General features: G+C 41.0%; 1 protein-coding gene across 1 annotated transcript; it reads left to right on the forward strand.

Annotated features, from left to right (window-relative positions):
- Nucleotides 1–2280: 2280 nt before the first annotated feature.
- LOC120051124 (protein CDV3 homolog) lies at nt 2281–7102 on the forward strand. The gene is made up of 5 exons (XM_038997799.1): nt 2281–2711; nt 4213–4289; nt 4422–4552; nt 4721–4883; nt 4994–7102. The coding sequence occupies exons 1-5, from the start codon at nt 2505–2507 to the stop codon at nt 5121–5123; spliced, it is 708 nt and encodes a 235-aa protein (XP_038853727.1). The 5' UTR covers nt 2281–2504; the 3' UTR covers nt 5124–7102.
- Nucleotides 7103–14398: the final 7296 nt, after the last annotated feature.

Raw genomic sequence — 14398 nt, forward strand, 5'->3', positions numbered from 1 at the left:
CCCTAAATATTTTGAGACCAAACATATCATAATCTCCCTCCATAAGTACAGTATTTGTCCATGAGAGTAAATTGTGTTTATTACTGTAATGTACAGATACTGAATGATATTTGATTTAATTTCTGGATGTAAAAATAAAAAATGCCGTAGAAATCATGACCAATGAAAATACTGAGATAATATTTTATCCTGAATATTTACTGTGAGCACATACAGTGGCAGAGTTGAATCAAACATACATATTTTGTTTCATTATCAAATCGATTTGTGTATCATGCTTTACTTTTGCTTTGTCACATGTTTGTAGTTGCTAAATGCTGCCTTTTGCTACCGCCTCTGCTTGTCACATTGTGTGAAACGCTGATCTGTTAAATCATACTACCCTGTGTTTGAAAATTTTGTTGAATTATCGTTTTGTTGAATATGTTATCAATCTACTCGATGTGCACTGAGTATACCAAACATTAGGAACACCTTCCTAATATTAAGGTGCACCCCTCCCCCCTTTGCCCTCAGAAGACACTCAATACGTCAGGGCATGGACTCTACAAGGTGTCGAGAGCGTTCCACAGGGATGCTGGCCAATGTTGACTCCAATGCTTCCCACAGTTGTGTCAAGTTGGCTGGATGTCGTCTGGTTGGTGGACCATTCTTGATACACACAGGAAACTGTTGAGTGTGGAAAAACCCAGCAGTGTTGCAGTTCTTGATACAAACTGGTGCGCCTGGCCCCTACTACCAAACCCTGTTCAAAGGCACTTACATTTTTGTACTGCCCATTCACCCTCTGAGTGACACACATACCCCATCCATGTCTCAGTTGTCTCAAGGCTTAAAAATCATAATTTAACCTGTCTCTTCCCCTTCATCTACACTGATTGAAGTGGATTTAACAAGTGACATCAGTAAGGGATCATAGCTTTCACCTGGATACACCTGGCCAGTCTATGTTATGGAAAGAGCAGGAGTTCATAATGTTTTGTATACTCGGTGTTGCTGCAACGGGCATGAGGTGCCATACCAGAGAATGGGTATTTTGCTAAATGTAGAATGGAGAGGAGGGGCAGTATCTTGTGTCCAGCGTCATGTATTTTTTGTATCGTAACATACACTGTCATTTTTACTGTAGAGCAATAAAAGAGAAAAGCTTTGAACATTCTCTGTGTCTTACTGACTATTCATCTATTTTACTTCTTCCACTCATCCATGAAGACTGTTTTAGTTGCATAGTAACTGCATAGTAGCTGCATAGTACTCCTGAGAAATTGTGCCACTGCCAATTGGTATTTTATATGATCAACCTTCTACGCTACACAAGGCTATCTTAATTTTAATTGTCCATTAACTAAAAAATGAGAGAAGAATCATTACCACTTGCTGCAGACAGATGTACATTAAACCTCTGGGACAAAGCAATGTGTCAGTGCCTTGCTGAGTCCAGCTAAACCATTGACTAGAATGTTCTCTGTTCATCTCTGCTGGATCTGGCTAGTGGCCATTCTATACATGGCCTCACTGTCATTGGATAAAGCCTACACTTTGCTAATGCTTAACTAGAGAGCTTCACTACCTGGGGTGCATTGATGACCTACCGCTTACTCCTAATAAATAAGCTAATATTCAATGTAATTTGTTGTCATTGTTTGACTATTATGTAAGAGGTTTCAACTACCCTAGGATGGGACCATGTAGGCCCTTTACACAAAATATATTGGTGGGCCAGGACGTGTGTTGGGTCATTGTCCTGCCCAATAGTCATAGTAGGCCTAATAGAGGAATGCTGCTCTATGGACAGCCCAGTCCCATGCTAAGCCCATAGTTTCACACGGTGGCATCACGCCTGTAGAAAGCACACAATATATAAAGCGAAGATTATCATTGAATGGAGAGCAGGAATAAGTATGTTTTCATCGAAGGTCGCATCCAGGCTCCCACAATACTTCTACTGTAAAGACTTGGAATGTTGGCTTTGAGAAAACAAGTAAACGCATTAATAAAATAAAGATTTGTTTAAGTGCTGCTCTCTGGTTCCATGATCAACTGGTCAATGATCAATACAATCAATTGATCAGTGAGGACCACACTACTAACAGTAGACCTCATGGTGTGGTATCAGATTACTACCATGCTACTGTGATAGGGCGATAAAAAAGACATGCAATTTCATTGGTTAAAGTTGTTTTTATTTGCAGTTAATTGGTTCTTCAGCATGTCCATTATGTTTCTGCTCATGTTCATCCGGGGCATCCTGGAAAGTATGTATTGGCTGTACATCCGGTTTGCCTGTCAAATAGCAGTGAGCGAGCGCAGCCCCCAAAGATTGGTAATGTGGCACATTGAAAGACAGGCGGTCAGACAGTAGCTACATTTTCTTTTTCACGCTAGGAGGGAAATTGTTTGATTGCTCTGGTCGAATAACAATTTAATCCCTCCCATTCAACTGAGTTATAGAGACGTTGTGAAATTTACGATTGTCCTTGCATAGCGTTTGTTTCTGAAAGAAGATGGCGGATGTAGAGACTTGTGGTGCTGCTCCGGAGAAGAGCCTGGATGATTTCTTTGCCAAGAGGGATAAAAAGAAGAAGAAAGAAAAGGGAGGCAAGGGAAAAGAAGCTCCAGCTGGGCTCACACCAATTGTCTTGAAAAAGAACAAGAAGGAAAAGGAGAAGTCGGGCACGAAAAACGAAAATCAAGATGCGCAGCCGGAGAAGGTAATGTTAGCTAGCGCCGCGCTAATACTAGTTAGCCAGCAAGCTACTTGCTACTACTAGCTAAGTCAATATGTTTGCTAGCTAGTTTGCCTGATAACGATGATGACTCATGCCATGACTGTTTGGTAATACACAATGGCTGGCTAGTTATTACACCGGCCTCACACATGATTTATGTAGAGAAATATCTACGTTTTAGTTAGCTAACTAGCCAGTTGGTTAGCTACTTAAAAGAGCAATCCAATAATTGAGTTCGCTAACTTAGCTAGACTGCAAACTCACGATGTATTCCAGACGGCGGGCAGACATTTCTCGATGACTTTAGGCCGCGCCAGTGTCGGCTTTCTCGATTGATCAAAGATCGCTAACTGGCAAACGTTAGTGTGGCTAGCATGTTTTCGACAGGTGAAAACTGGCACACATTGGATTATATGACTGGCGTAACATTAGTTAGCTAGCCAGCAACATGGCTCGTGAATAATTACAATATTATTGGAAAATGTAGCCAGCCTTGTAGTAACATGCGTCATGACGAATGTAAATATAACTAGCTTGCTAATTGATTTTGACATCTGTCAAATTGGAAGACGAGTAACGTTTACGTACTAGCTATTTGGCCTCATTCGCTAGATGCTTAGGCCTGCAATATTCGTCTGAGGGTTCAGATGGTTGGGCCTGGGAAATGGGGACTGGACTACAGCTGTTAAACTTAGAACCTTTCTTTGTGCAGACAAAAGCACAGAAAGAGTAGAACCTACTGGCGATAACGTTACTAGTAGCTAGCATTTTATGCAGGTAACATGGTTCTGAGGTTGACACGTTCCAGGGATGTTGTAATAACGTTTTGAGACTATGCCAAGTTAGGGCGTGGCCTGTATCAAGATCCAAGTTTCTATTTTATTTGTCCCCTTTACAAGCGTTCCTTTTCATGGCCAAGTTTGCATGATCAATTGAGATTGATATGACACAAATGTATGAGTCCTTGGGGTGCTTTGGCAAATTAACTCTGGCCATCTACTCCAATTTCAGAGCACTCTTGTCTGAGTGTGCCAGAGTGCATAATAACTGATGAATTTAAGAACGCACAACACCTGTTGAATATGGCCAGTGTCAGCAAAAAAGCGTAATTCAATTGTTGCCAGCAGCAGGAGTTAGTCACCAATGCTCTGAATAACGTGAAAACAGCCTAACCAGCTCTGCAAGGGCAAGTAAAATAGTCTGTGAGGTGTTCTCATTTGTGTCTGGAAGTAGCTAGCCAACGTTAACCATTTAGCTTGGGTGCTTGACTGCCGTTGTGAGGTCTGAACACTGCTCAAACCTACTCCTCAGCCAGAGTGTCCAGTGTACGCTCTGGAGTGACACGTTGTGAATTTACAAACAATCTGACCACGCTCTGAATGTATGAATGCCCAGGGCGCACTCTGGCACTCAAGATTGAATTTGGATTGCTAAACCATCAGTCAGTGGGTTGTGTAACTGATGAGCGTTGCTCTGTCTGCAGGAGGATGAGGAGTGGAAGGAGTTTGAGGCGAAGGAGGTGGACTACAGCGGACTCAGACTGCAGGCTCTCCAGATAAGGTAAGGCTGAACATTTTTAGGGGGGTTGCATTCATTCAGTGGGCTGAAAAGTAGGCACTACCCTAATGACATGTTAAACTTTTGTACTAGTTGCATGTTTTTGTTGACTGTTTTCTCTGGTGGTTGTGGCAGTGATGAGAAGGAGGAAGAGGAGTATGAGGAGGAGGTCGGTGAAGATGGAGAGATCATCCTGGTCAGTGGAGACAAAATGTCTGGGCCTTGGAACAAGTCTGGTGCCCCGCCACCTGCCGCTGCCTCTGTTGGTGGGTATACCTCACTCCGCGCTGTGTATTAATTCCACACCCTTAATTGTAGTATTAAAGTGTTACTCCCATACAGACACTGTAGTTTTGGCAATTCATGTAGACTACTAATGAGCCTTGCCCCCGTTTTCACTGACTGGTTCTCTTCTCTGCTCTTTGTCTCTACAGAGGTGGAAGAGGTGCCTGAGTCAAAGCCTTCTGGGGTGTACCGCCCCCCAGGGGCCCGACTGACCACCACCAAGCGTGGCCCCAATCAGGGGCCCCCTGAGATCTTCAGCGACACACAGTTCCCCTCACTCGGGGCCGGCTCCAAGCATGTTGAGACACGCAGGTCAGTGCACCTCTAAATATCACTCATCTTACACACATGCATAGGTGGGCACACACAGTGTAGAAATGTCTTAGTTTGTTTAATTAATATATCCAATGCTCGGGTTTCAGAGACAGGGAGATGGAGAAGACCTTTGAGGTGGTGAAGCACAAGAACCGTGGCCGAGAGGAAGGCGGCAGTGGGGCCTCCCTGCAGCAGTTGGAGCTCGGTAACCAGTACGCCATCTTGGGGGACAAGTAGCACACCCCAACCCCCCCTCCCCTCCCCCGCCCATCCAGCGTGGTCTTGCCCAGCCGCCAGAGGGAGCTGAACTACAGCTGTGTGTATCTAACTACAGCGCAGTCCTGACAACGAATGCTGGCGCTGCTGCCACCACCACACTGGACCTTCTCTCCCTCACACCACAGTACAATACATACATTATACATACAAACACACTCTCATACACCTCACACAGTGAACATATAAACTAATCTACATGCATTATATACAGTACATACACAAAGCACCTGGTTGGCAAAACTGAAGGACTACATCCAAAAGTGCTGTGGCAAGTGATTAACTGAAACAAAAAAATATAAAATCTATATGATACACCCATATGAACGACACTGCAGCATCAACAACAGCAAACGACAACGTACGGTTGTCTTTTGTGGATTGTTTTCAGAGCAGCAGTTGTGTGGTACAACTTCTCTCTGGACTTCAACTTGCTTTGATTATAAAGCCACAGAGGATCGAAGAAGACGAAAAAAATAGTGCGGGATGAATTTACGAACTGTTGTTGCGAATAGATCTATTTTTTTGCGAGATCGTTATAACCCAAACTGCACATGGTTGGTTGGTGTGTTTGAGTTATGGTTTGGGCACTTGAGGGGAGACTACCTCAGTCACATAGCTGTGGTGACCATGTTGAGCGGGCTTTGGCTCTTGGTGGTGAGTGGGGCAAACACCAGGCCTGCAGACGAGAAGACCACCAGGCTCTTTCACTTAGAAACTTGAAGATTTTGTTTTCCTCAAGAATGGGACTCCTGCAAAGATCTGTGGACACAGGAGAGAAGTTATGGTCCTCATTTAGAATGACTATTTAAAAGTGGCCTTACTGTAAAGAGCGAGAGAGGGAAACTGCTTCGTTCTCTAGAGAGAAACTTGCTCGTTGTCTCATGGTATGTTGCCAGCCTCCTGGATCTCGCAACTTAAAGAGAAACCAACCTCCTTTCCTCTTCAAGAATGTAGTGCTGAGTTGTAGTTTGTCAGAAGATTATACTGACTAACTGTCCTTCATATCCACTGTTTGACTTGCGCCCCATCTCTTTTAAAATTTGATTATTAACATTGGCAAACCGTTATTAAAGCTCCTTTCTAATCTGAAGTCATTCCTTTGGTAGATGTTTTGACTTTTTACAGGATTCTGGGGATTTGGTCCTTTGTTTTACTTTGAGGGCTTTGTTTCCACCAGTGTTCATGAACTTACATCATTGTGTAGAGGTGGGACATGAAAAATAGACTGACGTTGTTACAGGTGCAAAGAGTTACAAGCTACAGCGTCCCAAAAATGACCCTTCTGTACCCAATGCCTGTAATTGACCACAGTAAGTATGGCCTGTCATACTGCTGTCCATTTGAGTACATATGTTTGCGTTCGCCTATATTCATTGAATTGCTTCAGTGCAAGACATTCAAGTTTACCCTATTCTGCAGAATGGAACTCAACTCTCTTTCTCCATCTTCCCCATAGAGTTAGTTGCCCTCAAAGCACCTTCTCCAAATATGAGGTATTGTTTCTGTACTTATTGAAATCTTTAGAGCAGATCTATGACATGTAACCCTGGTCCTGGAAAGCTTCAGTCAGTGCCTGCTATCTTTCCGCTTGGGCTCCAAACCACCTGACCACTGTCTCCTCTCATGAACCGATGCGGTAAAATAAAAAGGTCAGGTGGTTTAGATTAGAATAACCATGTTTGCATTTCCTTAGGTTGAACAGAGGGTTAGAACTAAGAATTGTTGGAGTTGTGTTCACATATTTCTGTTGAAGTCATTTGAAATGTAATGGAACTTAAAATTTGCAAATGGATGGCCAGAGTTGTGGAGGGCACTGTAGCACACAAAGCATCCTGTGGACCCCTGCCTAAACGTTGTGGGTGGAAGTAGTGAACATTTCTACTGAGAACTGTTAATCGAAGACTAGTTTAACACAAAATAAACAGTGATCTTTGTGATGGGTGTCTTGTCTGAGTTCTTAACTTAAAAGTGGCCTGACTGTTTATTTCACGGGTAGGCTAGATGTTCACGTAAAAGGCCACACTGAGAAACTGTTCTGCATTAGAATTAGTAACAGGTAAGTATTATGTTTCAGTAGGCACAATAATGCACACTGATAAATTATCTTTCAGAGCACCATCGGGGGTTGAGCCTTAAATGTAATTGCAGTTTAAAAGCTGAAAGTGCACACTACTTTAGATAGTTGTATCTAAAGTGGTGTTTTGAGGTCTTTAACTATCTTAAGTAATTTAATTTGTTTTTGAGGGTTCATCTCACCAGCTGTGATTTGTTACCTGAATCGGTAAGTTACTTAACGTAGCAGGTTAGGAGAAGGAGGTTAAGGTTGGAAAGCTGTGCTCTATCTAGCCACAACTGTACCTAGCCAAAGACTGCTACAGATGCTAACGATAAGTAAATCTCTGGCTGTGTCAAAGTTGATATCAGATGCAAATGCTTAATTAACTTAATTCCCCCAATGGGTGCGTTTGAGTGGTAAACAGGAAGTCAACGAGTGAAGTTGGGGGAGATACAGACCACCAGTGGATGCTGGTGGGAGGAGCTACTGTAATGTCTGGAATGGAGTAAATGAAAAGGTATCAAACATGAAACCACGTGTGACTCCGTACCATTAATTCCATTCCAGCCATTACAATGAGCTCGTCCTCCCACCAGCCTCAATGAGAAGGATCAGACTACATGTACATGAGTTCACTTAAATTACCTTGTAAACACCATGTCAAGCATTCAATTGCACTTGATATTGACCCCACGACTGGTGTCTGGGGTACTTGCTCATTAAGGTTCTGTTTCTCGGACACAGATAATGCCTCTAAAATTGCAAGCGTAGAAATCCCCTACAATAACCCATATGTAGCCAACAATCTGTATTACATTTTACTCACACTTAATAAACAATCAACAAATGACTTGTTGCGGATAAAAAATCCGTGCGTGATGACGTACTGTACACAAAATAAAAATCTAAAGTTCAATGTGTTTCCATCACATTTTCAACTGTACCGATAGTTGTCTCAAAAAATGTAATAGCAAATGTGCCTACTCTGGTCTTGGCACGTCCACTAGCCAACAGCTCGCAGCTACAGTGCGAGTAGGCTGTGTGGGTATGGGTAGGCTAGTCTACATCAGCCTTTCTTGAAGATCAGTCCGCGACACACAGGATGCAGCCCTGTCGTTCAGCAGCAGATGATGCAATGTTTGCCATTCCCACTCGCCATCACTCACCGTTGTCATCAAATGGCCACAAGTTGTGACTGAGCTCAATTGTCATGAAACGCATATACAGCTATTAATTTCTCTCTTTTTCATACAAAGTTATAACGAGGAGCGCCCACAATGTGTTTTGTGTGTGGAAGTGCTTAGTAATGAGTCTCTCATAACGAACAAATTAATAAAACGACACGTCCTGACCAAACATCCACAGCATGATGGTAAACCCACGGAGTTATTTCAGAACAGGGCAAAATGATTCAGGAAACTGCTTCGACAGTGGAAAAGTAAGTCAGCTAGCAAGGTATTGTTGTAATTTTATAACAGGTGATGATAAGCAGAAATAAGTACTAGCTACCTGTCATAGTAGTAGATGTGAGTTTCTCTTTCAAACAATCCCCCGGCCTTGTACACAGCTAATGGCTAACTTTCGCCAAAGTAAGCTAGCTACTGATAGTGCAACCCTAGTAACAGTACAGATGAAAATGAAAAATGATCAGGCCTACGGTACATCTTACTGTATAAATTATTGTTGAAAACTAGTCTAGGTTGGAACTATTGCTGTTGATTGTTATTCTTAACCGGAACAAACTGATTGAAGCAAGATGCTTTTTGAGCCAAACACACTCACACAGTTCTGGGTTGCTCATCTACAGCAGGAAGTGGTCTCCTGCCTGACTGAGAAAGCAGTAGATGTTCTGGTCCGATTTGGCGCCACATAGCTATGCGAGTCAGGGTTCTCAAATCTGACATACTTAAAAAACAAGTACAGAAACAGTTTCAAGGCTGAGCATGACCTCAGTGTTGTACTGTCTAAAACAGAGCCCAGAATAGACATGCTCTCATTAGGACTGCGTGTGTGTGTTTTCTGGTCTTTATCTGTGCAATGTGATTAATCAGTTTATTCCAGTTCAGAATAGAAATATGTATTGTATTTTAACAGCAACAGTTCCAACCTAGACTTTCAACAATAATTTATACAGTAAGATGATCATTTTTCATCTGTACTGTTACTTAGGGTTGCACTATCAAAAAGCCTGTGTGTGTTCTGTTATTCATCTGTGTGATGTGATCAATCTGTTTATTCCAGTTCAGAATGAAAATGATTACTGTATTTTAACAGCAAGAGTTCCAACCTAGACAGATATGTAAGAATGTTTTTAATGGGGGGAAATAAACATTAATAGATATTTATATGGAAATTTCATTTCATTGTTATTTGTTTTTGTCTATATTACTATACATACATATCGGTACATTTCATTGCCCTTATGCCTAAAACATATTTTCCTAAGCTTGGGTCCCAGGAAAACACACCATTTCTCATTTGGGTCCCAGGCTGAATACGTTTAAGAACCCCTGGTCTGCATGATGAGATTATAATGAGAGTGAGACTATTTTATTTGTCAAACGGCGGTCAAGCATCGGTCATCATGTCACCAGAATAAGACCTTCCGTATTTATTGGAAAGAAGCATCAAGCTCATCACGTGCACTTTCACCACCCTGTGAAGTTCATTATCATTTATTTCACTGCCATTTCTCACATAATTAATTTTACAAACACAAGTTGAGTTCCCTTCTCTATATGCATGCTGAAAGTCAGTAGTTAACTTGTTCTCTGAAAAATAGCATTGTATTTGGTCAAACACAATTCTCTCCATTAGTTTAGTAAGAACAGGCAGCAAACTGATTGGTCAGCTGTTAGAGGCAACAAAGGGTGCGTTACTATTTTTAGGTAGTGGAAATGATTTAGCTTCCTTCCATGCCTGTGGACACACACTCCTTTAGGCTTTGGTTAAAGACATAGCAAATAGGGGTGGCAATACAGTCTGTTACCATTCTCTATAGTTTCCCATCAAAGTTGTCTATACCTGGTGGCTCATCATTATTGATGGTTAACAATAGTTTTTCCATCTCTCCCACACTAACTTGACCAAATACAAAACAGCAATCCTTCTCTTTTATTATTAGATATTTTATGCAAAATTATAATGGTTCACTGTTCAATGTTGTCATTTCCACTTTACCAGTGAAATAGTCATTGAAATGAATGGCAATAGCGAAAGGTGCTGTTATAAATGACCCATCAACTTCAATGAACGATGGAGATTAATTGGGTTTTCTGGCCAGGATATGATTTATTTGTTTATTTAAACAAATAAATAGACATCACTTGATTTATATACATGCATAAGTGGGCACACATACAGTACAGTACATACAGATTGTAGAAACATATTATTGTTTGTTTAATTAATATATCCAATGCTTGGGTTTCAAGGACAGGGAGATGGAGAAGACCTTTGAGGTGGTGAAGCACAAGAACCGTTGCCGAGAAGAAGGCGGCAGCGGGGCTTCCCTACAGCAGTTGGAGCTAGGTAGTGGCACATTTATGACATCAGTAAGACCACATATTTTCACCCCAACACTCTTTATTGGTCTCCTTTTGTTGTCTCCTCAACTTCATGACTACTGACCACAAAGAACTTGACTGGTTTAGTGTAGGTCCTTTCTCCCATCAGTATCCATAAGAAGAGGCAAAAGCGTTGTTTATACCTGGCTCTACCATGCATCCTGTGCAGGGCCAACCCTAGGCATAAGCGACCGCTTAACGCCCTGTGGCCACTAGGGCAAACATTTGGGCAAAAGATCAGAATTTGGCTGCCTGTGTAAACACAGACTACTCGTCTACACTGTCTAAAAATATGGGCACAATCAGAATGTGGACAGGATCAGGACAAAGGACGCATGTTAGAACCAGGTATAAACTAGGCCAAAGAGTATTGACCCTGACCAACAACAATTAGTTTTTTGTATTTTAGGAACTCAGTCGGTGTCTCAACTTACTGTTTAGAGTAAGAATAGTAGGTGCAATTTATAATTTTGGTTATGTCAGTCATTGACATGCACTCAATTAGCCCATGTCAGCTAACATTTTCTAGATTGGCAAATTAGTCTAGCCAGCTATCTAAACTTGTAGTAATTATGGTTGCATTACCGACCGGGCAAGCAAGGGCACGTACCCAGGCGGCCCCCATTGATTTTGTTAGACACTTTAACTCAGATAGCATATTAACATGGCATAAGTCATGGCAAAATGGGTAGAATTGCAGGAAATTATCTTCAAAACTGAAAAACTGTCTCTCCACCCTATGGCAAAATTGGTATAATTTCAGGAAATCAGCTGTAAAACTGCATATTTTTCTCTTCACCCTATGGTAAAATGAGTAAAATTATATGAAATTAGTGATACAATACAAAATGTGTAGAATTGCAGCAAACTTGCGTTAAAACGGCCACATTTTCATAACGCCCCATTGCAAAATTGTAGAATTGCAAGAAATTAACTATTAAATGTATTTTTCTTCTCTCCGCCCAACAAAATATCGCTTAGGGCCCCAAAAGGCTAGGGCCAGCCCTGATCCTGTCTTGATCTTGCCTACATTCTGAATGTGCCCACATTTTCAGAAATGCGTCTACACATGGTATTCTAATGTGTCTTTTATCCGTCCACTGTGTCCACATTGTGACCAGATTTCTTGGTCTCTCCCTGTACGCAAATTATTTCACGGATATTATTTCAAAATAATATTTATTTGTTTATTTTAAGATGCATATTGATACCATAAGTCAGTAGTGCCACCTGTCAATGGCTTTAGGGGATGGTTTCACTCTCCAAATCTGTCTACACTTGTAAGGTTGCGTTTACACAGGTAGCCAAATTCTGATATCAGAATTGGGCTGCCTGTGTAAACGCTGCCTAAGATATCCAGACACAATGTGTGCCTGACTACCTCCTGAGGTTGTCAGGAAGCTCTGGTCACAATCAGATCACAATGAGTCTTTAAGGCTGCGTTTACACAGGGAGACCAATTCTGATATTTTTTCCACTAATTGGTCTTTTGACCAATCACATCAGATCGTTTCACATCAGATCTTCTTCAGAGCTGATCTGATTGGTCAAAAGACCAATTAATTAAAAAATATCCGAATTTGGATGCCTGTGTAAACACAACCTTACAAGTGTAGACAGATCTGGACAGTGAAACCATTTAAATCATAATTATCCCAATTATTGGAAAAATATCTGATTGGACAAAAGACCAATAATTGGGCAAAATATCAGAATTTGGCTGCCTGTGTAAACACGCACTTCTCGTCTACATGTGTCTAAAAATGTGGGCACAATCAGAACGTGAACAGGATCAGGACAAAGGACTTATGTTAGAACCAGGTATAAACGGTGCTAAAGAGAGGAAACCAATTAGGAGTATTGGGACCTAGCCAATGACTGCTACAGATGCAAACGCTTTGTAAATATTTCTGACCCCTGTTCAAATTTGCACCAGGTGCAAATCTGGCCCGATCAATATTGTAATTAATCTTTCAGCAATTATTTTTAAGAGTACCTCTAGTATTTGTCCCCAAAATAAATTGCTAACCAAAATAAATCTGAGATCTGATATTTGAACCTTTGCTGATTTGACTGAGGTTATTCAAAACCCCTTAAATCACTGATTGTTATTTATATACAGTAAGAGTATGGATTCCTGTAAATTTGTGTTTACCCACTTTCTGTATTTGGTAACCAACCAAAGCAAATATCTAATTTGTACCTTTGGACTGAAGTATCTTGGCAGAACAAAACTATTTTGCTTGCAAAATGGGATCAAGTGTAAGCTATAGGACATTATGAATGGGATGGATAACCCCACAATGACCAATTTTCCCCTTACCTCAAAATTGACAGAGGGTATAGTTGGTCCACGTTCTATTTGACTGTGGATGTACGAACCATTGTCCAGACTCTGCACAAAACTTTGTGACTATTGCTGATAAAACAAAATGTAGGATTAGACACATTTTGGAACATTGAGATCCAATTTCCCGGACAGAGATTAAGAATAGCCCTGAACTAGAAAAGTATGTTCAATGGAGATTCTCCAGGAAAAGTGCATCTTAGTCCCGGGCTAGGTTTAATCTGTGTCCGGAAAACTGGCCCCTGACACCTGATGGCGTGTTAATAAGCTCTGCTCCCGTTTAAAGCTATAAATAAATAAAATATGCATATTTCAAATTCAAGTACAGTATCAGGCCCAAGGACCTATTCTGGCTAAGCTTTACCAAATATGTTAAAGTCTGTGAAATAACCAGGGTAGCTTTTTTTTCCGCACCCCTACAATATCCTATAATTATTCCTCAGTGTTGTACTTGTCTTTCTTGCTCACGAACACTCACACTTGTCTCTTCTTACTAGCACTTGTGTTACTGCTGCTTCATTGAGGAAAGTTCTTACTTGCAATGACTGTAATACATGATTGTTTTATCTACAATGTACCTTAGTTGAATGCACTGACTGTAAGTCGCTTTGGATAAGACCATCTGCTAAATGACCAAAATATAAATGTAATGATTGTCACGAACGTCGTAAGAAGCGGACCAAAGCGCAGCGTTGTTTGAATACATTCTTCCATATTTAATGAAGAACACTTAAACAAACTTACAAAACAAAACGAATAAGACGAACGTGACCGCTATATAAACAATGTGCTAACATGCAACATAACATAGACAATAACCCACAACCCACAATACAAAACAGGCTACCTAAATATGGTTCCCAATCAGAGACAACGCAAAACACCTGTCTCTGATTGAGAACCATATCAGGCCAAACACATAGAAATATACAAACCAGACATACAACATAGAATGCCCACACAGATCACACCCTGACCAACCAAAACATAAAACATACAAAGCAAACTATGGTCAGGGCGTGACCATGATCTTTACTGAAGTACAGTGCCTTTGAAAACTATTCAGATCCCTTGACTTTTTCCACATTTTGTTCTTATTCTAAAATTGACTAAATTATTTTTTCCCCTCATCAATCTACACACAATACCCCATAATGAAAAAGCAAAAACAGGATTTTATAAATAAAAAACTGAAATATCACATTTAAGTATTCAGACCCTTTACTCAGTACTTTGTTGAAGCACCTTTGGCAACGATTACAGC

The sequence above is a fragment of the Salvelinus namaycush genome, chromosome 7 (assembly GCF_016432855.1).
Source record: "Salvelinus namaycush isolate Seneca chromosome 7, SaNama_1.0, whole genome shotgun sequence".
Lineage (NCBI taxonomy): Eukaryota > Metazoa > Chordata > Actinopteri > Salmoniformes > Salmonidae > Salvelinus > Salvelinus namaycush.